Source organism: Ostrea edulis, chromosome 7 (assembly GCF_947568905.1).
Source record: "Ostrea edulis chromosome 7, xbOstEdul1.1, whole genome shotgun sequence".
Classification (NCBI taxonomy): domain Eukaryota; kingdom Metazoa; phylum Mollusca; class Bivalvia; order Ostreida; family Ostreidae; genus Ostrea; species Ostrea edulis.
The window spans coordinates 67,834,951-67,862,055 of NC_079170.1; the positions used below are offsets into that span (position 1 = coordinate 67,834,951).

A 27,105-nucleotide genomic window follows, 5' to 3' on the forward strand; every position below is an offset into this window, starting at 1 on the left:
TCTTCTCAAGAACCACGGGGCCAGGAAAGTAGAAATTTACATAAAAGTTTCCTGATATAGTGAAGATTCAAATTTGTAAAAATCATGACCCCCAGGGGTAGGGTTGGGCTGCAATAGGGGTCAAAGCCTTACATGTGAATGTGTAGGAAAAATATGGGCCAAGCTAGGTGACTCAGATGAGCGATGTGCCCCATTATTGGACCTCTTGTTTTTGATAGTCAGTATCCTGTAACTTGCACATTCACAAGTTAGTAGTTACTTCCCCTATTATGGATAGTCAATATTCTGTAACTTGTACATCCAGGAGGAAGTAACTCTACACTTTCGAGCCAGTCATCTGGACAAGAAGGATTTCTTTGGGAAGTCTGACCCCTATCTACAGCTGTCAAGAGTCAATGAGGACGGAAGGTGAGAAATCGTGAGAACGGAAGGTGAGAAATCGTGGGGACGGAAGGTGAGAAATCGTGAGGACGGAAGGTGAGAAATCGTGGGTACGGAAGGTGAGAAATCGTCTGTTTCCATAGCCCAATGCAAGGATTGTAGGTGGCAGATGTGATGGTAGATGTGAGAGTTTAGATATGCGGTCTCCTAAATGAACATGTAGATTTTAGTTCTCTGGGTAATGCAGTTTCCTTCCTCCACTCTAATGACCCCTCACACCAAACTGACCACTCTAATGACACCTCACACCAAACTTAATTTCTCACTCAATCATCACAAAATATCATATTATACAATTATACAAACTTTAAGAATGTTTTTTATTTATTTTATATTTTTTATCTACCCATCAAGGTTTCGGTTTTTGTTGTTGTTGTTGTTATTTTTTTTAGATACTGTTGATTTTACAGAGTATGATCCGATTTTATGGATAACCAAACTGTGGTTTTCTGATACCAGTTATGTAGAAGTTATAGTGACAGTCTTTCGGTCTGTCTGTGATTTCAGCTACGCAGTGGTATATGTAGTTATGTAGACGTTAATGTCCGTCTGTCTGTCTGTGATTTCAGCTACACAGTGGTACACAGATCTGAGGTGATCATGAAGACGTTAAATCCGACATGGAAACCGTTTACAATCATGGCCCGGGCGCTGTGTAATGGTGATTACGACAGGTGAGGAAGATACATACTACGTTGTTCTCAAACGAAAAAAAAAAAGAAAAGACACACAATCTTGTCGTTCGTATTGATGAATGTATCTTTTCTTCTGATATTGAATTTACACATTTCAATGTTCAATTTAATTTTTATAGCTTTTTTTTTGGCATTTCAGGAGCATTAAGTTTGATTGCTATGACTGGGACAGCGACGGGGGGTATGTAATGATTATATCATTTATTTTGTCATGTGATGTTATATTTGTTGCCCTGTAATAATTAGTTATCATTTATTTTGTCATGCTATATTATATTTGTTGCCCAGTAATAATTAGTTATCGTTTATTTTGTCATGCTATATTATATTTGTTGCCCAGTAATAATTAGTTATCGTTTATTTTGTCATGTGATGTTATATTTGTTGCCCAGTAATAATTAGTTATCGTTTATTTTGTCATGCTATATTATATTTGTTGCCCAGTAATAATTAATTACCGTTTATTTTGTCATGCTATATCATATTTGTTGCCCAGTAATAATTAGTTATCGTTTATTTTGTCATTCTATATCATATTTAATGCCCAGATCTTATGACCAGTTGCGTGTCTTATGGATCAGATTAGAATGACTCGGTGGGTCACCCGCAGATCGTGCAAGTCGGGATTAAATGCCAGCTGTGTCAGGTTTACTAGAACTTAACGAATCTTAAAAACAAATGATATGATGGAAAACTGCAATTTAGAAAGTGCGCGCACAAAACAGGAAAACATTGTAGCAAAATTAAATTCAAACCATGAGGTCTAATAATTAATCTGATACCAACTGGAATGGCTGTAAAAGAAAATGAATTCTCAAACAAATCGACTCTTGCAAAAGACAGCAGTAGAGAAAGAAAAGGCAAGGGAGTTCTAAATGTTTCTACAGCAATGATCACATTCATATATTCAATTTTACTTCGTATAAATTCTGCCTGCTTCTACAGCAATCATATCGAAATGACTGATTTCTCAGCCTGAATGTTTCTACAGCAATCACATCAAAGCAATCCAAAATGTCTAAATATTCTTCCATTATTCAAGGTGGTTGGTGTAAAGTCAGATTTAAACCACCTCTAAATCATAATTTACTGTAAATCAGGGTTTTATCCAGCTTTTAGATGTAACTACCCATGTCACATTTAAGGGGAATTTTTGAGAATGCAGTCATCCTCCTGAGGAGGGGGGACAATCCTCAGATTATAGTATCTCAAAACAGGCATACATTGTCAAACTGATTTTCAAGATTGAACCATGATGTATTTAATATATTTCATGGTAAAGCTCCACATTATCTCTATGATCAATTTGTTCTAAACAATAATAATTATAGTAGAAGTGCTACAAACTACAATTTCATCATACCATAGGCAAAGAATCTTCTTGGTTTTTTAGCTCTTCTGAGCCGAAGGCTCAAAGAGCTAATGCTATGGCCATTTGTGCGGTGTGCGGTGTGCGTAAACTTTTTAGAAAAAGGGCTATAACTCAAGAACCCCTTGGCCAATTTTTTTCAAATTTGTTACAGGGTATCATGCATACTAAATAGAGGGATGTGACCCTTTATCAAGGGGAGATAATCAGGAAAATACAAACAAAAGTAGTGGTTGCTAAAAAATCTTCTTCTCAAGAACCACTGGGCAGATGATCACCAAACTTACACATAAGGATGAGGATATGTTGTAGATTAAAAGTTGTTCAAGGCATTACCCTGGGGCAAAGGGCGTGGTCTCAAGGTCACTTCAAAGTTGACCTAAATTTATATTTCCTTAAATCTTTGATATTTTAGTCATTATAAGGACTAGGATCATCAAATTTTGACAGATGATGCATCTTAGGACCTTGTGTCAAGTTGTCTCAAAAGTAGGTCACGGTGACCTACTTTTTGAATTTTGCAGGTATTTATTTTAAAATTAATTTTGAAGCATATCTTGGACACTTTGAAGCCTATGATCATCAAAACTTGTCAGTTGGTGGATCATGGGACCTTGAAATGCGTCAACTGAAAAATAGGTCACCGTGACCTACTTTCTGAATTTTATGGCTTATCATTTATAGTTATATTTTAAGTTGTTATTTCAAATACCGAGAGGTTTAGAATCATCAAATCTTGTAAGTTGATGCATCTTGAGGCCTTGAAACATATTTATAAAAAAGTAGGTCACAGTGACCTACTTTTTGAATTTTGCAGATATTCAAATTTCACATTTTCAATTTTAGATGCATATTTTGGGCACTGTAAAACCTAGGATCATCAAACTTTGTCAGTTGATGCGTCTTCAGTCTTCGGTTTGTGTCGACCAAAAAGTAGGTCACCGTGACCTACTTTTGGTATTTGACAGCTAAATTACTATATTTCAGACACTATTTGACTTACAATCATCAAACTTTGTCAGTTGATGCATCTTGAGTCTTCGGAGTGTATCGACCAAAAAGTAGGTCACTGTGACCTACTTTTGGCATTTGACAGTTATATTCATATATTTCAGTCACTAATTGACCTACAATCATCAAACTTTGACAGTTGATGCATCTTGAGTCTACGGAGTGTGTCGACCAAAAAGTAGGTCACCTTGACCTACTTTTGGAATTTGACGGCTATATTTATATAATTCAGATACTATTTGACCTACAGTCATCAAACTTTGTCAGTTGATGGGTCTTGCATATTCGAAGGGTTTCGACCAAAAAGTAGGTCACCTTGACCTACTTTTGGAATTGGACGGCTATATTTATATATTTGAGATACTATTTGACCTACAGTCATCAAACTTTGTCAGTTGATGAGTCTTGCATGTTCGGAGTTCGCTGACCAAAAAGTAGGTCACCATGACCTACGATTGGAATTTGACAGCTATATTTCAATATTCAGATACTAATTGGCTTAAAATCATCAAACCTTGTCAGTTGATATTTCTTGGGTTCTCAAAATGTGTAAACCAAAAAGTAGGTCACATTGACCTACTTTTTTTTAATTCTTTGGATTTAAGTAAAGATTTAGAATACTAAGAGGCTAAGAATAGAAATGGTGGAGTTGTACAATTTATCAGAAGAGCAATTCTAGGCCCTTGGGCCTCTTGTATTTTTTACAATCCTATCAAGGATGGGAATAATTTAACTTATAGATACAAAAGAGTCGGCAACTAAGAAAAGTTTTTAAAAAGCTGTAAAGTCCTTATTAGCCAGCAAGTTAAGGCAAGGGGCATAACCAGATAACATGTCCAATTTTGTTCAGTACTTGCTAGTGTTTTTTTTTATCACCAGACTAAGTATTTTTTTTTTTATCACTTTAGTATTCTAGTATAAAATATGTCTGAAGCTTGTCATTTTTCAATGCATTATGCAACTATTAATTAAAACCTGCCAAAATTCCAATTGTTAGTCATGTAATGTTTATTCTTTTTGTCTGTTGATGATATATATTGTATAAATAATTGGAAATAAGCTAATTTAAGCTTTTATGGGTTATCCTTAGGTTAAGATATCATCATATGTCATGTTATTCATACAGTCACTTATTCTTTATCTGTTATAACTGCATAGTGCTATAGATTATGCCAGGTTTCAATTTGTTATGTTAAATTTACAATCATGACATTCTGTGATATCTTATACCTGCATGAATAAAATAAAAATGAAAAAAAAAAATCTCAAAACAGGCATACAAATTGATTGATTACTGACTATTATCTATATTGTAAGGCTTTAATAATTATAGAAAATGACTTAAAATATATAGAAATGATTTATATTTTTTAAATTCTCATACAATTTTGTGTAGTTTCTACAATTGAAGGGAAGTTTTTACTTGTAGAAGAGGAAATATTCATTAATTGTTGTCTAAAGAGAAAGACACCCTTTACCAGTTGTAAAAAGAACCTCTAGATAAATCTATGAGGCGTACTCGAGTAAACTTTTCCCTTGTGTCAGATTTAAGTGAACCTGGATTTAAACATCAAATCAATGATATGCAACTGATCATAAGAGTTTTGTTCTGTTATGACTGAATATACCTGTACAACAGAGTATCAGGGTGGTCAATAATCTCACTTATTACATACATATAATACATTATAATGAAGTGTAGGAGGTCAATAATCTGACATATTACATACATATATACAATGAAGTGTAGTGGTCAATTTAAAGTTAAAACATTCTCAAATGCATGAAAGCAATTTAAAAAGTCAGTGTACAAGAATTTTATTTCCATAGTGATGGTATTGTATTTATACACAGAGGTTTACAGTGAACAGGGTATTTGATCAGTTATTTACACAGAGGTTTACAGTGAACAGGGTATTTAATCAGTTGGTTTATTTTTAGGCATGATTTAATCGGAGAATTCACGACAAACCTACGGGAGTTATCAAGAGGTCCATGTTCCACTAATGTGTTTCCGGTGAGTATATATAGCCAGAGTGATTCTTTTTTTACATACATACACCGATTTTTTAAAATCCATTTTAGGTCCGAATATCGGCCCTCTAGCTTCCCTCCCAAAAATGACCAATTTTTCCCCAATTCAACTTGCACTTTTCCCAGTAATAAAAACTGGCGAAAAACAATTTGTTTAAACTTAAGTTCACTGTAAATAGTTTATGTACGACATGACAACTATATACGCATCATATTCTAGATGATTTAGGAAGAATAGTAGAAAATTTTAAGAGCTTATTATAAAGAAAAAAAAGTTAAATATGTAAAATAAAAGAAAAATGACATTAATTTGTGTTTGATTTCTTGTTTGATATGATATATTTAGCATATTTACAATAATGACTAGGTTTTCCCAATTTGATTAAAATGTTTGATAGCCAATATAGGACCCTGTTGAAAAATCACTTACCTAATTATAGTAACTTACAGAATCTGAGATGGTTTATCATGCATGGAAAATTGAAATCAAATCCAGACTATGAGTCAGGAATGTTTCATTCATAAAATTGAATTCCAATCCAGATCATCAATCCAAATTCTGAGATCTAAAACTTTTGCCTTCACATATGGTTTCTCATGGATACAAGATGTCTGAAAATATTTTTGTATGAAAGAGATTGAGACCTACATTTAACGTATATTTGGGAGATTGTTTTCTCTTTTTTTTATGATAAATTGATTTTGTCAAAATAAATATTTCTTCACGAACCAAACCACATTCTAACAGAAAACAAAGAAATCCAACTGAACGCTATATTACAAACATAGTATTTGAGTTCTGTATTTCTATGACATATTGTAGATTCTTCAGAATTGTGGATTCATGTTGTATACAAATTTTGATTCAGAATCTAGTTGAAGCACAGCTTAATTCTTCTGTTGTGTTTTTGTTCTGTCCCATGTGAGAATTCTTCTGTTGTGTTCTGTCCCATGTGAGAATTCTTCTGTTGTGTTTTTGTTCTGTTCCATGTGAGAATTAATTCTTCTGTTGTGTTCCGTCCCATGTGAGAATTAATTCTTCTGTTCTGTTGTGTTCCGTCCCATGTGAGAATTAATTCTTCTGTTCTGTTGTGTTCCGTCCCATGTGAGAATTAATTCTTCTGTTGTGTTTGTTGTGTTGTGTTCCGTCCCATGAGAGAATTAATCTTTCATTCATATAGAGACATCACCAGAGCTAAGTGAAATGTCACAAAGTTTGACCTAAACACGACACTTGTTGTCGTAGCAGTGAGTCTTCTTTATCATGCTAGTTAATGCCTTCCTTGTCATGTGACTATGTTTTTGAGGTCATGTCCGAAAGACTAATAGTTCTCACTTCCAACGCCGGACGCTCAGCCAAGATACAGTGACTGTGAAATGTTGAGTTTGATGTGGCACCGGGAGAGATTGTGAATCAAACCCAAGTCTGTAGTTGTGAACCTCTACCTCAATCTGTAGTTGTGAATCTCTACCGGAGTCTCTAGTTGTAAACCTCTACCTGAGTCTCTAGTTGTAAACCTCTACCTGAGTCTCTAGTAGTGAACCTCTACCTGAGTCTGTAGTTGTGAATCTCTACCTGAGTCTGTAGTTGTGAACCTCTACCTGAGTCTCTAGTTGTGAACCTCTACCTGAGTCTGTAGTTGTGAACCTCTACCTGAGTCTCTAGTTGTGAACCTCTACCTGAGTCTGTAGTTGTGAACCTCTATCGTAACCCAATTCTCTGGTTGTGAACCTCTGTTGAATCTCTTACACTGAAAAACTTATGTTAAACTTTTAAAGAAAGTTACATGTTCAATTGTTAATGAGTAAGCAATTTAGAATTTGATTAAGTGGTTATACTACATCATCATAATGGCTAACCTCCTTTTGAAACATAGATGAAAATATAGATATCAGCAATATTTGTCTAATCATTCAATAACTTTTAAAGTAATATGACTTAACAATGATGCTGATTGGTTGAAAAATTTGTTTGATTTCTAGCTGTGTCAAAATTTCGTTCGGAGTTCATCTGCACTAAGAACGCGGAGCTACTTTTCTCTGGAATGCGTCTTCCCCGTTCTAATTTTAGCGCTATTTATATATTTATATAGCTATTACGCACATTGGTGAAGTTTTCCGTCCAATGTTTCGTTTGATACATGCATCAAAAAAAGAATTATAAGTTTCATTTCTTAATTCCTTTTCGATTTAAATGCTTAGCTGAGTAACTCAGTAAGTTAGAGTGTTTACTGCTGAGCTGTAATTGTCATATCATTCTCTACTAAAACTGCATTTTTTGACTATTAAGTAGAATAAATTTGAATGTTTTCATTTTCAAAATGTTGTACATCCTTTACTTTCCATCGATACATGTATCACATTTCTCTGGTGTAGCATTCCTCCTTAACACTGAGTAGGGTGTTTTCCATTTTTAGGTTATAAACAGAAAGAAACAAGCAAAGAAAAAGAAATATAAGGATTCAGGGGAGGTAATTAGCAAACCACATAATTATCCATGATTGTGTGTTATATTGCAACATATGTTTGTCTACAGATATCTGTCGATTAATAAATGCAGCTAATGTGCAGAAAATGTTTGGTACCTATAAATATGCCAAAAATTGAATAATTATATATTTTGGGTGATGTTATTGGGTTATAATATTTCAGGGGTCAGATCAAGGATCTGATTTTAACCATACTATTCAGTTATTGTGCAGACAATATTGAAATTATCAATTTTAAATATTTTATAAGTGATATTTATTTGAATATTGTAGGTGATATTTATTTGAATGTTGTAGGTGATATTTGAATATTTAGATATCTATTTTTATTATATACCCAACAATGTATTGTTCTTTGATACTGTGCATGGATTTCACAGTGTGTGATCCAGTTTTCCGGATCACACACTGTAATTTTCTGATTTCATATCAGTATCCTCTGAAACTGATGACGTCACAATGCATCAATGCAACGTTATTTGTGAAAAATATTGACCGCGTCACAAACAAAACTGCGTACACAAAACATAATTGTATGGTATGTCTGTGTTTTTGATAATTTGGATTACATTTATTATCTTATAAATGTGGATTTAAAATGTATAAGGGGGTATATAATAAATTTATCATTACTACAGTAACTTGATCTGAAGAGTTGACAAGCGTGGATCATCAGATCAAACTCGACACTTCGCGTCTCGTGTGATCTGATGATCCGCTCCTGTCAACTCGACATGATCCAACTCTTCGGATCAAGTTACTGTAGTAATAATATATATGTCTAATGAATATTGTAGGTGATATTACTGAGTTATAAATGTGAGAAGATCTTCAGCTTCCTGGACTATATCCAGAGTGGGTGAGAAATTTACGTCACGTCTCGATTTCTTCTAAGTCCGCTACCAAAAAATTAACGCCATATCTCACTTTCTTCTAAATCCGCTACCAAAAAATTTACGTCACGTTTCAATTTGTTCTAGGTAAGTCCGCTACCAAAAAAATTAGGTCATGTCTCGATTTGTTCTAAGTCTGCTACTAAAAAATTAACATCATACCTCACTTTATTCTAAGTCCGCTAACCAAAATTTAATATCACATATCTCCCTTTATTCTTAGAGTCCGCTACCAAATAAATAATGTCACATTTCGATTTGTTTTAAGTCCGCTATAGAGAAATTAACATCAAATCTCGATTTCTTCTCTGCATTCGCGGCAGCTCCACCCGGGTTCCTGCTACCCAAAACTACTATGGAATCGCTTAGTCAAAGTAAAATTTTCAGATAGTATGGTGTATCTTGGAGATTAATCTTTCTTCATTTGATTATTTAATGTTTGTAAATGAATGTCTTTGTAATTAAGCAGAATTTATCATTTTTGGAGAGTTATGTAACATATTAAATATATGGATTTTCAATACTCTGTATGACATTGAGCTAAGGAAACTTTAAACATTAAATATTTAGTTCTCGTTTTGTCGAGTCAAAATTTAACAGTGATACAGTACTGCTTCATGAATCAATGCAGTTTATAATTTGCTTCTTTATAAACCCGAAGGATGATCACATCATAGATTAACTGTGTTTATATACACATGTATAGGTCGTGAATTAGTTGTATACTATTAGTTACACAGCCAGTTTGGGATGTAATACGGAGTCACCCAGGGTGGGAAATGGAAATCTGTTCTGGGCGAGGCGAAGCCGAGTCCTGGCCAATACGGATTTCCATTTCACACCCATGATGACTCCGTATTACATCCCAAACTGACTGTGTAATGAATTTATCCCGCTGAAGACCTTTAGAATATTTCTTAAGATTTCATTAACACCGTTGATAAATATCATTTAGTTATGAAACTGAACATCATATTAGACATGTGTCACATTAAACACCATATAATCATAATTGATATCAAAACGTAAAAGAAAATATGAACACTAACATTAAAATAAACAAATCATGTATGTTGAAACTCAATGCAGAAATACATTGAAAGGTATGGTGTATGCATTGTAGCTGTCAGATCAGACCAATAAAACCCTTGTACAGAGACGGGGTATTGAAATTTCAGGGCGTCATATGATTCATAAGTGACATCACAGTTGCCAAACTCTCTGAATGGAGACAATGTATTAAAAATTTCAGGGCATCATGTGATTTGTGAGTGATGTCACAGTTGTCAAACTAATACAATCTCCGGATGGAGATGTAATTTTTAAAAAAAAATTCAGGGCATCATGTGATAGCTTTTATCCAATCCATTATCTACAAATTTGTCTGTAGCGGGATAGATACACATATTTATATTAGTCATAAATTAACTGTTTACCTACACATGTATTAATTAGGGAAACAGTCACATGCAAAACGTGCGCTAAATTTGAAATTTTACTTGTATTTTCATTGAAATCGCTAAAGATCTAAACAGGTATGCAATACATTGTATATGTGTGTTTAATGTTTGAAATAAGTTAATGATAACGAGACTCGTTTTGGTTTCAGTAGTACGGAGATGAATTTCACGGTAGCCATAGATTTCACGGCGTCTAATGGGAACCCCTCCTCCCCCTCTTCTCTTCACTACCTGAACCCGTACGGGACCCCAAACCAGTACGCAGCAGCGATACAAGCAGTGGGTAACATTATCCAGGACTACGATAGGTAATTATAGACTGTAGATTACATTATACAGGACTACGATAGGTAATTATAGACTGTAGATTACATTATACAGGACTACGATAGGTAATTATACACTGTAGGTTACATTATACAGGACTACAATAGGTAATTATAGACTGTAGATTACATTATACAGGACTACGATAGGTAATTATAGACTGTAGGTTACATTATACAGGATTACGATAGGTAATTATAGACTGTAGGTAACATGATCCAGGACTACGATAGGTAATTATAGACTGTAGGTTACATCATACAGGATGAGACCGCAGAAACCGAGGCTCCATGTCACAGTAGGTGTGGCATGATAAAGATCCCTCCCTGCTCAAAGGGCGTGAGCGCCGAGCATGGGCCTAAATTGTGCTGCCCTTCACTGGCAATGGTGACGTCTCCATATGAGTGAAAAATTCTCGAGATGGAGGTCAAACAATATACAATCAATCAATGCCTTCATCTCACAGGTCATACATAAATATTACAGGATAATTCTGTTACTGAAGAAAGGTGCAGCATTAATATTTAATAAACAGTAATCTAAAACTTAAGGCTTTAAAATTGTGTACCTTAAACAAACTATCATGTGTGGATGTTTGATTTTTTTTTTCAGTGACAAATTGTTCCCTGCTCTTGGGTTTGGTGCCAGAATGAGTGATGGATCAGTCCACCACGAATTTGCACTGGTAACTATGAATTTATGATTTTTCTTTTGTCTTTGTTTTTGTTGGAGTTGAAGGAGAAGGATAGCTAGGGTTTATATACATGGCCTCTATTAAGAAGTCAACATGGACAAAACTGTAGTGTTATGAAACCACACACACCTGTCACACACACCTGTCACACACACACACACACCTGTCACACACACCTGTCACACACACACACACCTGTCACACACACCTGTCACACACACCTGTCACACACACACCTGACACACACACACACACACCTGTTACACACACCTGTCACACACACACACACCTGACACACACACACACACACACACACACCTGTCACACACACACACACCTGTCACACACACACCTGTCACACACACACACCTGTCACGCACACCTATCACACACACCTGTCAGACACACCTGTCCACCTCGCTAATTAACGTAATTTGAACTCCTGTATTGTCTGCAGCCTCTGTATAAACACAGTACATGGGGATATGTGTGCTCCATGTTTTCCAAAGCAAACTGTCAAATTTTTAAATGCATGCCATTTCCTTCCAAAACTCTTAAGCTCAAATCTGTGACAGTGTTGTTGCATTAGACACTTACCGGCACATTGATAGACAGACGAGTATATATTTTTATTAAGGCATGATCTTGAAATAAGTTTTTATACACCTGTCTTTAGACGGAACGTATTATGATACAGATTATGGCACAGCGATGACTGTTATAGTGTACGTCCGTCCATCCGTCTGTCTGTTAGGGTTTTCTGTTTCTAATTTCATTTCTCTGTCACATATCAGGCTGAAACTTGCTATGTAGCTTCTTTGTGGATCACTCTAGATATTGTTGCAATTTTGATCCATTTCATTCTCTCTTGCAGAAGTTTTGCCCCTTATTTGAAAATTATTGTTACATGGATTGTACATAATTTTTGGGTTAACTCCTCCCACAATTTTCAAGTGAGGACCATCTTGTTTTACTGAGTGTTTGCATGAATATTGAAGGTATGCATGTGACAAGGATTTTGATTTCCTTAATTTTTTGGAGAAAATTATAGGTTGTTGAACTTAGTTCATTTTGAGAAAATATTGCAAAGAGATTACATGATTTGTTCAGGGAACTCCTCCCACAACTCCTCCCACCTCCCACAACTCCTCCCACAGTTTTCAAGTGAGAACCTTCTTATTTTAGAGATTGTTTATATAGGTATTGAAGATGTGCATGTGGCAAGGATTTTGATTTCCTTCATTTTTTGAAAAAAATACAGGCTATTGACCTTGTTCAGTTTTTAAGAATTATTACATAGAGAGTATATGATTTGTCTGTTTTTTCTTACACAGCTATCAAGTGAGGACCTTCTTATTTTACAGAGTATTTGTATGGGTATGGATGATGTGCATGTGGCAAGGTTTTTTATTTTCTTCAATTTTTGAGAAAATTACAGGTTGTTGAACATAGTCAGTTTTGGGGAAATATTGCAAAGAGAGTATTATACATGATTTGTCTTTTATTTTTCCATCTACAATTTTCAAGTGAGGACCTTCTTATTTTACAGAATATTTGTATGGGTATGGAAGATGTGCATGGCACAAGGATTTTGATTTTCTTTCATTTTTAAGAAAATTACAGGTTGTTGAACTTAGTCTATTTTTAGCAAATATTCATATTATGCAAAGAAAGTATGTCACAGCCTGATGATGGCTTATACTACCTGAAGCAAAGTTCTTCAAATTATAGTTGAAGAAAAACACCCTATATAAGCATTTTCATGGGCATATTATGTACCGTTTGCAGTACTCTTGTTACTAGGTTTCACAGTTTTGAGTTTAAGGTAGCTCATTACACAAATATTTTATTTAATGGCTCGTTAAGACACCGCTTATGAAGTATGATTTCACAATTGAAAAAAATGATTCAAGCTCTCAATTATTGTGTATGAATTTTTTGTGATTTATCCTAAAATTATAAAAACTAAGTTTTGTTTGCAAATAAGATACTCTAGAGTCCAAATTTATCTTATCATACTTCATAAGAGGTGTTTTAACGAGCCATTAGATAAAATTTTGGTGTAATGAGCTGCCTAGATTTGAAATTTAAGTAAAAATTGGGGGCCAATTATAGTCTTTATTCTACATAGTCCTTTAATATTACAATCAAAGCATGAAATTGTCATCTTGTTGATACTGGAGTCCTTTTTCTATGTGATCCTTTGATATCACCTTCAATGCATTGAATTGATAAGAGTAACTGTTGTAGAAGTCACAAAACTTGTAATTTTCACATGATGTCATTATTTTGTAGAACTTTAACCCATCCAACCCATTCTGCCAGGGGATTGATGGTGTCCTACAGGCTTACTATACCTCCCTAAAGAATGTACAGCTATACGGACCCACGAACTTCTCCCCTGTCATCAACCACGTGTCCAGGTCAGTATTCCGAGACTTTATAGCGAGCTCTAAGGAAATCGGAGTCTATACATACATCACAGGCAGATATTGCATTGTTTTCCAAAGTGGGAGGGTAAAAAAGATGACTTCAAAGTTGTTTGAAATTCTTGATACCCTTCATAATGTTCATTTTCTCAAAACTGGTACATTGTAAGGAGTAGATGACCCCTTTTTATTTTGAGGTCACATGATCAAAGGTCAAGAGTCAAACTTGACATACATGTAGGAATTTACTGTCTGCTCAATATCTTGAGAACCCTTTGCTTGACAGACATCAAACTTAGAACACTAGTACATCCAAAGGAGTGTATGACTTCTATTAATTTTGAGGTCACATGGTCAAAGGTCAAGGGTCAAAATGGACATAGGAATATACTGTCTGCTTAATACCGTGAGAACCCTTTGCTTGACAGACATCAAATTTGGTACACTGGTACATCCTAAGGAGTACATGACCCCTATTGATTTTGAGGTCACATGGTCAAGGGTCAAACTGGACATAGGAAGATGCTGTCCACTTAATGTCTTGAAAATCCTTTGCTTGAAAGACATCAAACATGGCACACTGGTACATCATGAGGAGTAGATGACCCCTATTAATTTTCAGTTCGCATGGTCAAAGGTCAAGGGTAAAATTCGACATAGTAATATATTGTCTCCTATAATTTAAGAATCATTTGCTTTATTGACACCAAACTTTGTATACTGGTGCATCCTAAAGGGTAGATGACCCCTATTGATTTTTATGTCACATTGTCAAAAGCCAAGGGTCAACCCACTCTGGACATACATGTACGAAGATATTGTCTGCTCATGATCTTGAATTCTTTTGACACTATTATCAGTTATATAATTCATGTGTCAAACCCTATTCAATTTCACACCAGAGGTGAAGGAGAGGCATATGTGTCTTATAAACATTTCATGTTTTTATTACTCATTTCTTGTTTCAGTAATTTATATTATCTCTAGTCTCAGTATTTTGTTGCATCTCTAGTTTCAGTATTTTGCATTATCTGTAATCTCAATATTTTGTGTTATCTCTAGTTTCAGTATTTTGCATTATCTCTAGTCTCAGTATTTTGTATTATCTCTAGTCTCAGTATTTTGTATCTCTAGTCTCAGTATTTTGTTGTATCTCTAGTCTCAGTATTTAGTATTATCTGTAGTCTCAGTATTTTGTATCTCTAGTCTCAATATTTTGTATTATCTCTAGTCTCAGTATTTTGTGTTATATCTAATCTCAGTATTTTTTATCTTTAGTCTCAGTATTTTGTATCTGTAGTCTCAGTATTTTGTATTATCTGTAGTCTCAGTATTTTGTATTATCTGTAGTCTCAGTATTTTGTATTATCTCTAGTCTCAGTATTTTCTATTATCTGTAGTCTCAGTATTTTGTAGTATCTGTAGTCTCAGTATTTTGTATTATCTCTAGTCTCAGTATTTTGTATCTTTAGTCTCAGTATTTTGTATTATCTTTAATCTCAGTATTTTGCATTATCTCTAGTCTCAGTATTTTGTATTATCTTTAATCTCAGTATTTTGTATCTGTAGTCTCAGTTTTTTGTATTATCTGTAGTCTCAGTATTTTGTATGATCTCTAGTTTCAGTATTTTGTATCTCTAGTCTCAGTATTTTGTATTATCTCTAGTCTCAGTATTTTGCATTAGCTCTAGTCTCAGTATTTTGTATTATCTTTAGTCTCAGTATTTTGTATTGCTAGTTTCAGTATTTTGTATCTCTAATCTCAGTATTTTGTATAATCTGTAGTCTCAGAATTAAGTATTATCTGTAGTCTCAGTATTTTGTATCTGTAGTCTCAGTGTTTTGTATTATCTCTAGTCTCAGTATTTTGTATCTCTAGTCTCAGTATTTTGTATCATCTCTAGTCTCCGTATTTTGTATTATCTCAAGTCTCAGTGTTTTGTATTATCTCTAGTCTCAGTATTTTGTATTATCTCTAGTCTCAGTATTTTGTATTATCTCTAGTCTCAGTATATTATCTCTAGTCTCAGTATTTTGTATATCTAGTCTCAGTATTTTGTATTATCTCTAGTCTCAGTATTTTGTATTATCTCTAGTCTCAGTATATTATCTCTAGTCTCAGTATTTTGTATCTGTAGTCTCAGTATTTTGTATTATCTCTAGTCTCAGTATTTTGTATTATCTGTAGTGTCAGTATTTTGTATTATATTTAGTCTCAGTATTTTGTATCTCCAGTCTCAGTATTTTGTATCTGTAGTCTCAGCGTTTTGTATTATCTTTAGTCTCAGTATTTTGTATCTTTCATCTCAGTATTTTGTATTATCTGTAGTCTCAGTATTTTGTATTATCTTTAGTCTCAGTATTTTGTATCTTTCATCTCAGTATTTTGTATTATCTCTAGTCTCAGTATTTTGTATTATCTCTAGTCTCAGTATATTATCTCTAGTCTCAGTATTTTGTATCTGTAGTCTCAGTATTTTGTATTATCTCTAGTCTCAGTATTTTGTATTATCTGTAGTGTCAGTATTTTGTATTATATCTAGTCTCAGTATTTTGTATCTCCAGTCTCAGTATTTTGTATCTGTAGTCTCAGTATTTTGTATTATCTCTAGTCTCCGTATTTTGTATTATCTCTATTCTCAGTATTTTGTGTTATCTCTAGTCTCAGTATTTTGTATTATCTCTAGTCTCAGTATTTTGTATTATCTCTAGTCTCAGTAGTTTGTATTATCTGTAGTCTCAGTATTTTGTATCTCTAGTCTCAGTATTTTGTATTATCTCTAGTCTCAGTATTTTGTATTATCTCTAGTCTCAGTATTTAGTATTATCTCTAGTCTCAGTATTTTGTATTATCTGTACTCTCAGTATTTTGTGTCTGTAGTCTCAGTATTTTGTATTGTCTTTAGTCTCAGTATTTTGTATTATCTTTAATCTCAGTATTTTGTATTATCTCTAGTCTCAGTATTTTGTATTGTCTTTAGTCTCAGTATTTTGTATTATCTGTAGTCTCAGTATTTTGTATCTCTAGTCTCAGCATTTTGTATTATCTCTAGTCTCAGTATTTTGTATCTCTAGTCTCAGTATTTTTTATTATCTCTAGTTTCAGTATTTTGTATTATCTCTAGTCTCAGTATTTTGTATCTCTAGTCTCAGTATTTTGTATTATCTCTAATCTCAGTATTTTGTTTCATCTCTAGTCTCAGTATTTTGTATTTCTGATCTCAGTAGTTTGTTTTATCTCTAGACTCAGTATTTTGTATTTCTGATCTCTAGGTTTGCCACTGCTACACAGGACGGGTCTCAGTATTTTGTATTACTTATCATCACAGATGGCGTTATCACAGACATGCAGCAAACACAACAAGCGATTGTTAATGTAAGTACTTGGTTATAATGAACTGTTTTGTTGCTGGCCCAGGAGGTTCACTATAACCATGTTTTAATGTATAATGAAGTTTGGTTATAATGAACTGTTTTGTTGCTGGCCCAGGAGGTTCGCTATAGCTGTGTTTTACTGTATAATGAAGTTTGGTTATAATGAACTGTTTTTCGCTGGCCCTTGAGGTTCACTATAACCATGTTTTACTGTATAATGAAGTTTCGTTATAATGAACTGTTTTTCGCTGTCCCTGGAGGTTCACTATAACTGTATTTTACTGTATAATGAAATTTGGTTATAATGAACTGGGCTGAGTTTTACTAAACTTCTTATCTTACGCAAGAAATTCTGACTTAAGAATTTCGTACGTTTTAATTTAAGATACTATGCTTCTGTTTTACTAACGTGTTCTTAAGTTTCCATCGTAAACTTAACTTGCGAAATATTCGCAACTTACGATCTGACACTGTGCAATCGCATTTGTTACTTTCGCTTTCAGTATTTCATAGTACATGTAAATTCAATATGGATTTACAGCAGTTGATGAGGTCCTCATTGGAGATTTAACAATTTTAAAGCAAATAAAGTTCAAAATAAATAATTACTAAAATGTAAGAATATTTTTGTAGAAAAATATATTTGTTATGATTGCATACGAAATATCAATCGTATTCATATTCTATTTTAAAATACATTTCAAATTATTGTAAAAAGTATATGAAAACGAAAATAGATTTTAAACTATTAATTGCAACCGCCGCTTTGGCCTAGAGGTAGAGCGCTCGCCCCGCATGCGGAAGGTCGGGGTTCGAATACTGGCCACGGCAGACCTAAGTCGTTAAAACAGATAGTGACAGTTTCATCGCCAAACGCTCAGCATCAGGTGTGAATGTCAAGGTTCCTCGGAGATGACCTTATTTTTTAAACGGATGTCCCGTGTCACAGTAGCGTGGCACACTAAAGAACCCTCACTGCTCAATTCCGTAAGCGCCGAGAAAAGGCTTGAATTTGAGGCCCTTCACCGGTCTTGGTGACATCTCCATATGAGTGAAAAATTCTCGAGAGAGAGACGTTAAACAAGATACAATCAATCAACAAACTATTGTAAATGACTACATACACTGTACAATACACTGGACCATCCTCTTAAGGCCAGATGATATAAACAAATTTTTCTACCTTTAGCATTGAAGAGTTCCCATGGTAAAAAAATACTTTGGTTGGTTTTGGTTTTCTCATTTATAGTTGTTTGGAACTCTTCTGTGTTTTAAGAGCAGGAAAGGGGGTCAGTAAACAGTGTAAACAATTGTGATGCCAGAATCATTCAGGAAAAAATCAGGAAAAATTATTAGTAAAAAACATCACCAAAGGTTACAGAATGCTAAGAAAGGTTATGCATTATCCCTTTGACGTAAGATAGTGAATGTTGATGCCAATAACAACGTGGTGATCGAGGAGAAGTTGGATGAATCAAGAAAAAATTGTTCGTCTGGTGATAATTCACAAGAATGCCTAGGAATTGAAGAAAAGTATCCATCTGATGCATCAGAGAGTGAGGAATCGGAAGAAGAGCATGAGAAGATGATTTGTTGGAGACGAGTTGTGGAACTTGGAATTCTAGTGGACAATTTGGAAAAAGGTTGTGCTGCGTGTGGTAGACTACTAGATTTAACAACGCATAAGACATTGTGAGGACGAAAAACGGTATGGACTTGGATCATTGCTATATATAAGATGTCAGCAGGAAGCATGCAGTTATCTTTCTCCTGTTTCTACTGGGAAACGTGACATAATGCAGAAATTAATGTAAAATGGCACATCAAAGAGATCCTGTATTAGGCATTTCTTTATTTTTTTCAGAGATGAATAGCAAAGGAAAACCAAGAGTGACAAAAAACCCCAAAAAACAAACAGTAAAATCATAAATGCCATTGTAAATTATTTTCAGAAGTTGTAAAATTTTACTCTTATATTATGGGAGATAACTCTTCTTTGTCTTGAGAAAGTCAGCCAATGTGATATTTACAATTTTGCTTCTACTCAGAAAATTCACCCCGTATGGTATATGATTTTTAAGTTTATATTACACTTTAAACATTAAGTCAACATATTATGAAGTTTATTTTAATTTGTATACCTTTACTGAGGGTGCAATGTCCATATATTATGTAATTTTATTGAAGCAGCAATTGATATTTTCCAAGTGTAAAATTTGTAATGCATTAATATTTTACATGTTATGTTGTAAATCTAATATCAGTACACTCTGTTCTCCCTGACAACCATTTTTTGAGGTATAAAAAAGGTAAACAGATGAAGAATAAACTAATTTACCATCATTGTTTTGTACTTTTTTTTGAAATATGGAAAATATTTCACTCTCCAAGTCAAAGGGGAAAAGAATTCAAGGAATTATCCACTTTTATAAAAGAATGACATCATATAAAGTCTCTTCGAAAGAAAAAATTTGTTTGTATCATCTGCCCTTAATATATATACTTCACATAACAAAATATATGTACATGTACGAAGAGAAAAACCTGCAAATTTTCAGTCTCACCATTTTTCAACGATATTGAATTTTTCGGTGCATTTACCAACACATGCCCTGTAAAGGGTGTAGAAGATGTACACCAGAAAATGTACATTTTTGCTCTTGGTTACGGAATGATGTACACTATGTGGTCGGTATAGACAAATCAAACGTGCCTCAGTATTTTATAAGTGGAAGTATACATGCATTAGAAATAGACAAATATGTGTTCTACCAACTCGGTGGTGGAGGTGGATATTGTGTACCCCTATCTCTATATGTAGACCGATATAACTATTCATTTTCTTAATTTCAAGCTAGGGGGACGGTCATTCTGACCCTCGCCTACACATTATTGTTGAATCGGTATATAGGGAAAAATAGTCAAAATCTCTCTGTTTAATAGCAAGCACGGCTGTGATAATATCCTGAAATTTAATAAATGTAAAATAATCCAAGTGTAGCTTTGGAGTATTTTTCAAAGAACAAATATTAATCAGAACAACACTATATTGTACAAAATCCGAATATCTAATACAATGAATAAATTATATTACAGCATTTGCGTATAATAAACTATAAATAATTTGCTATATGTAGACCTACCATGTTAGGATCCCTCCCCTCATTTTTATAAAGATACACTGAGACTCATTCAAAAGCCTCAGTAGAATTTGATATACAGAGTTTGTTAGCATGTATAGTAGCAAGGCTCATTTTTGGCGTGCAAGCACACAAATTTGGTCCGGGAGAGGGTCACGTATATATGTTATTTTGTATGTGCAATTTACGCAAAATTGACATCGTCAAAGTCAAACAGTAACACACAGAGAGAGAGAGAGAGAGAGAGAGAGATCGAGAGAGAGATCGAGAGATCCTTTGATTTTAGATGCCGTTTGTATTTTATGTTACACAGAACAAAGTTTCTTCAATATTAGATCCGCCACTTCATCATTTGCATTATGATGTCAAAACATAGAATATGACGTCACATGTCATTATGTATTGTGTGGAGGTTGAACTCGATTTGAACCCGTGTCAAAATATGGCTGTGGTTATCCTAAAAAGTATTCTTGGAGGTGAAAATTTGGGAAATTCCCACACTGGCACAGTGTACTGATTATGTGTTTTTGGAAACTTATAGCCTAGCGTTCAATGAGTTCTATATTTGTCACAGTGTGAGAACTTCGCTTATGTTGCTAAAATTTCAATGAGGACGCGAAGGTTTGTTTTCATTTTGTCTCAAAATGCTCTGGAACATCGAACAGCATGAGGGCAGCCATTTTTATTTAGTTAACAAATAACTTACGAAAAAAATATTAACTTAAGATAGTCCATAGGCTGTCGTGGAGTTACGATGACTTTTTTAGCGTAACTTAAGTTATGAAGTTTGATAAAACGGATTTTTATCGTAAGTTAAGGTTACGATGAAATCTTGAACTTACGAAGTTTAGTAAAACTCAGCCCTGTTTTGTTACTGGCCCGGAAGGTTCACTAAAACGGTGTTTTTCTGTATAATCAAGTTTGGTTATAATGAACTGTTTTTCGCTGGCCCTGGATGTTCATTATAACCATGTTTTTCTGTATAATGAACTTTGGTTATAATGAACTGTTTTTTGCTGGCCCTGGATGTTCACTATAACCATGTTTTACTGTATAATGAAGTTTGGTTATAATGAACTGTTTTTTGCTGGCCCTGGATGTTCATTATAACCATGTTTTACTGTATAATGAAGTTTGGTTATAGTGAACTGTTTTTTGCTGGCCTTGGATGTTCACTAAAACGGTGTTTTACTGTATAATGAAGTTTGGTTATAATGAACTGTTTTTTGCTGGCCCGGGAGGTTCACTATAACCGTGATTTACTGTATAATAAAGTTTGGTTGTAATGAACTGTTTTTTGCTGGCCCTGGAGGTTCACAATAATCGTGTTTTTCTGTATTTAAGTATGTTATTCTTGTCAAAGAGAGAAAGGTTAATAGATAGGTCTTGGTGTCATCATTTGTTTTCTATACAGGCCTCAAGACTTCCCATGTCCATTATCATTGTGGGAGTGGGTGATGCAGATTTTACTGGTACGTTAAACATCGTGACATGAACATTTCATCGAAAGAGTAGATGTTCAATCTATCAAAAAAACTTACTGCAGCAATCTGTTTACTTCTGTAGCCATAGTGATGATTTTGTGCGAGATTAACTTCAGTCGGTAACTGTAGTGGTAAAAGGAAAATTGGTGAAGTGGTGTATACAAAATAAATACCTGTAGATGTCTGTTGAAGAATAATGAAGTATGTTTTTCAGCTATGAATATTTTGGATGGTGACGACGTCCGGTTGTCATACAATGGAGTGTATGCAGAGAGAGATATTGTACAGGTGAGATCAGCTATGATCATCAGTTTTACAATGTGCACATAGTACAACACAAAGAATTGTACATTTACTATTGTTACATACTGTAAATTCCTAAATATACGCAAGGAATTCATTATCGTGTAAATTTGCGAGAAAGATCACTCGTGAAAGAAAATTACTCGGTTTTAATTCTATGTTGCCAAATTACATGCAAAAACTCTTGATCAACAGAGCACTCGCGAATTTATGTTCTCGCAATTTGAAGTCCACGAGGCATTTCGCGATAATAAGTACTCGCGTAAAATAAGGAGTGTACAGTAACACTGTACATAGAACTTTCATCTACATGTGCATTATACGAAATTAAAAGAATAATCATCTTATATCCCAGCAGACATACACGCATATACTTAATACTTATAGGTACTTAATATGTATGTACTTTGGCAAACAAAAGTAGCATAAACTCGTGCCACCGGGAAATACCTGCCAAACCAGGTATAGCCTAATCAGAACTACCTGCGGTGCTATGAACCATCACTTTGTTTAAATCAAATACAGTCTAAGGTCATCTGTAGTTCTCAATAGTTCCACTCTCTAAATAAAGTTCCATAGCTTTGAAATTTATTGATGACCAGAACACAACTCACTTTATCACAATCAATTTTATTTCTCCTCACTGTATTCAATATGGTTAATATCAAACTATTTACAACTATTTACGTGAAAATACTGTCTATAACATATACTGATTTTTTACTACGGATAACTCCGTTTACCAGATCAAGATACAGGGCTCACTGCGGGTGTAACTTGTTGACAGTGGATGCTTACTCCTCCTAGGCACCTAATCCCACCTCTGGTATATCCAGAGGTCAGTGTTTGCCCAACTCTCTATTTTGAATTTGGTTATAGGAGTTATGAGACTAATCACTGCTCGTTATCTTCACCTTCGTACATTAATTAGCATTATCATTAGCTGGCATTTTGTAGCTTTATCTAGAAATGGTTGGCTGGCATTTCCTATATAGCAGGCTTTCTGTAGCTTAATATAGCAGTATATATACACTGTAGCAATATGCTTAGCTAGGTTTTGTAGCTGTATATAGCAATAGATTAGCTGGGTGTGTATAGCTTTATATAGCGATGTAATTAGCTGGCTCTTTCTAGTTTTACATAGTATTATGATTAGCTGGTTAGGAGGTTTTTGTAGCTATATATAGCAGTATGATTAGCTGGTTTTTTTGTAGCTTAATATAGCATTATCATTAGCTATGTGTTGTAACTATATATAGCAGTATGATTAGCTATGTGTTTGTAGCTATATATAGCAGTATGATTAGCTGGTTTTTTTTTGTAGCTTAATATAGCATTATCATTAGCGATGTGTTTGTAGCTATATATAGCAGTATGAATAGCTGGGTTTGTTTGTAGCTATATATAGTAGTATGATTAGCTGGGTTTTTTTGTAGCTTAATATAGCATTATCATTAGCTATGTGTCTGTAGTTATATATAGCAGTATGATTAGCTATATGTTTGTAGCTATATATAGCAGTATGATTAGCTGGGTTTTTTGTAGCTTAATATAGCATTATCATTAGCTATGTGTCTGTAGCTATATATAGCAGTATGATTAGCTGGGTTTTTTTGTAGCTTAATATAGCATTATCATTAGCTATGTGTCTGTAGCTATATATAGCAGAATGATTAGCTGGGTTTTTTTGTAGCTTAATATAGCATTATCATTAGCTTTGTGTCTGTAGCTACATTTTTGTATATATAGCAGTATGATTAGCTGGGTTTGTTTGTAGCTTAATATAGCATTATCATTAGCTATGTGTCTGTAGCTATATATAGCAGTATGATTAGCTGGGTTTTGCATGTCTCAGTATGGTTAACTGTTCTTCATTTTCTCTTTTTATTTCATGAGCAGTTTGTGCCGTTCAATGATTTCCTCAGTCGTGGTAACATGATGCTTAGTCAGGCCGCCCTAGCCAAAGAAGTTCTCGCTGAAATTCCCGACCAGTTTTTATCGTACATGAAAAAGTACAAAATTGCACCACGGACTGGACCAACTGCCCCACCATAAACCACCGTGCTCAACAGTGTTCCCATAAACCACCGTGTCCAACAGTGTCACCATAAACTATAACGTTTACAGAAGTGTCCCCATAATCCATTCTTTTCACTAAGACTTTGATATCTCTGTTTTATACGATTGTAATTATCAATTTATTTTACTTGTGGTTTTAATTGAAATCATAATAGTGGAACTGGACATTTTGTACTTTTTTATTTAAACCTATTTTTATTAAGAATTACAGCTAAGTCTGCATTGATCAACCACATATCACTTAAGTTTTTCATATTTTAGGTTAAGAAAATGATATTTACATGATATTTTTAAATCCTTTTCTATTTACAATATGTTTTATTCTCATATAATTTCTTTTTGACTTATTAAAGCTGAGATGTTGATCAAAGAAATTTGATTTCTGTTTAGCTTGCCGGGATGAATGGCTGGGGAGATATTGTCATGACCCTGCTGTGACCCCGCTGTTGGTGGCATACTTTCTATATCTATGTTCTATATCTTATCAACTAAGGGTGACAGGGCTTTGATGCTTCACACATGGATACCTCATGGCCAGGCCTTTCATTTGGTACCAAGACTTTTGACCTACATGTAGTGACCTTTACTATGGACTTTGACCTACTTTTAGTGACCTTTACTATGGACTTTGACCTACTTTTAGTGACCTTTACTATGGACTTTGACCTACTTTTCAGAAACTTTAACCTAGACTTTATCTCTTGAACCAAGGAAATAGGGATTTGATGTTCTCACATATTATACTTGTAGATGCTTCATCACAAGGCCTTTATTAATTGTGCGACCGAAACTATAGATCTTGGGCTTTAACCTACTTTTCATTGGTTATTTCCTTTGAACCAAGGTGGATAGCGATTTGATATTTCGCATATAGATGCCTCATGACCAGGCCTTTCATATGGTACCACAATCTTTTGCCCTAGTAAACTTGAATTTTGACTTACTTTTCAAAATCTTAACTGTGTCTGTATCTTTTGAACTGGAAAGGGGAGGGGGGGGGGTGTTGTGGTTTTGATATTTCTCTTATGGATGCCTCATGACAAAGCCTTTCTTTTGGTATTAAACCTTGGACTTTTTGACCTTGGACTTTGGTTTACTTTTTTAAAACTTTTAACTTTTTTTATATTCAAAAGGGGATAGGTTAAGTAGAGTCATGCTTCCCTGCGAGCTATGCTGTCTCCTGACAACTCTTGTTCTGGGATAGGTGAAGTAGAGTCATGCTTCCCAGCGAGCTATGCTGTCTCCTGACAACTCTTGTTCTGGGATAGGTGAAGTAGAGTCATGCTTCCCGGCGAGCTATGCTGTCTCCTGACAACTCTTGTTCTGGGATAGGTGAAGTAGAGTCATGCTTCCCAGCGAGCTATGCTGTCTCCTGACAACTCTTGTTCTGGGATAGGTGAAGTAGAGTCATGCTTCCCGGCGAGCTATGCTGTCTCCTGACCACTCTTGTTCTAGACACGTATCGTAGCATACATGAAATTATGTGCAATAGGGTTTGTCAAGGAATGAGGGGAAAAAAGTCTGCTGCATACGTTCAGTTCTGTAGTAGGTGGTTATTTCTCCATCATCTTAATATATATTTACCATTCTTGTTATTTGCTCACTATTATTTCTACAGTATTTACATGTAGTATTGTATTATTTATTGTCATTACTTTCTACTTAAACAGACAACCTCCTGTTTTGAGCAATTCATCTATAGTTATAACAAAGGCAGATGGGGGGGGGGGGGGGGGTTTATATGGTAATTTTCTGCCCAAGGTAAAGAAGGTGAAGGTTCTGTCGCCAGATAAACGATTTTAATGATATCCGTCTAGAGAGGGTGACAACCCCTGTAGGGTAAGTTAAACATGCACACGCCTCCAGGCCCCACGACCATAAACTGAAAATAGACCCAAGTAAAAAAAAATATTATTATATCTGAAGATTTATCTAGCACAGATGTTTAAATACTGCAGGTTTATAAAAAAAAAAAAAAAAAAAAAAAATCAAATGCAAACACATACTGAAAATTTTATTTGTTTATGAAAATTATTTCAAAAGTTAGCTGGATTTGAAATTTAGACTTGAGTCTATTCTCAGTTCTGGTCTTGAGGCCTGATGTCACAGTAGGTGCTAAAATAGCGGGGTATTATTTTAATCTGATACCTTTAATGGACTTATTTTTTCCAAAAACGAGAAGGAACTTAAATTCTAAATCAAATAATTATTCCGAGTTTAACATGACAACTTGTTAGGAATGGGGCAAAAACGAAAGAATTTCCGGTGAGTTCTGATTGGTCATGGACTTGGAAATACTAGCGATGAAGGTCGGAAACGCTAGCGATGAAGGTCAGAAACGCTAGCGATGAAGGTCGGAAACGCTAGCGATGAAGGTCGGAGACGCTAGCGATGAAGGTCGGAAACGTTAGCGATGAAGGTCGGAAACGCTAGCGATGAAGGTCGGAGACGCTAGCGATGAAGGTCGGAAAAGCTAGCGATGAAGGTCAGAAACGTTAGCGATGAAGGTCGCAGCTTGTTATGGCCTGTACTTTTAGTTTAGATTAATTTTCTATGACATTAATCAGGGGTTGCTCAACATTTGATGAAAATACTGCTGATTTAAAGACTTTATTATGAAATATCAATTTGTTGTATTTTTTTTTCCAGGTAAATTGTTATGTATCATGTAATTTTTGATGGTAGCTAGATATTTGTTTTGTTTTAATGAAATTGATGGGGGAAATTTAGAGATACATGACGCCAGTGTTCTGTGTGAAGGGTAAAATGGACATGAGTGAGACACAATATACTCAGCATTATCTGACGTAGTATGTTAGTAAATATCGGTAATGTCTTACTTCTTTATCAGTCATAACAATAAAATTAATCTCAAACATGTT

At 34.5% G+C, this 27,105-nt stretch overlaps 1 protein-coding gene across 2 annotated transcripts in view; it reads left to right on the forward strand.

Annotated features, from left to right (window-relative positions):
- The window catches only part of LOC125654178 (copine-8-like), a 41,559-nt gene extending 14,454 nt beyond the window's left edge, over positions 1-27,105 (forward strand). The window contains exons 8-20 of one of the 2 annotated variants that reach the window (XM_048883983.2): positions 305-408; positions 1,011-1,115; positions 1,276-1,317; positions 5,458-5,533; positions 7,968-8,021; positions 8,837-8,898; positions 10,545-10,700; positions 11,332-11,404; positions 13,709-13,836; positions 17,116-17,218; positions 21,772-21,829; positions 22,056-22,129; positions 24,044-27,105. In XM_048883983.2, coding sequence (XP_048739940.2) covers positions 305-408; positions 1,011-1,115; positions 1,276-1,317; positions 5,458-5,533; positions 7,968-8,021; positions 8,837-8,898; positions 10,545-10,700; positions 11,332-11,404; positions 13,709-13,836; positions 17,116-17,218; positions 21,772-21,829; positions 22,056-22,129; positions 24,044-24,199 — 1,191 coding nt within the window. In that variant the 3' untranslated portion in view covers positions 24,200-27,105. Of the gene's footprint in view, positions 1-304; positions 409-1,010; positions 1,116-1,275; positions 1,318-5,457; positions 5,534-7,967; positions 8,022-8,836; positions 8,899-10,541; positions 10,701-11,331; positions 11,405-13,708; positions 13,837-17,115; positions 17,219-21,771; positions 21,830-22,055; positions 22,130-24,043 lie in introns of both variants that reach the window. The other variant, XM_048883982.2, reaches the window with a different exon arrangement.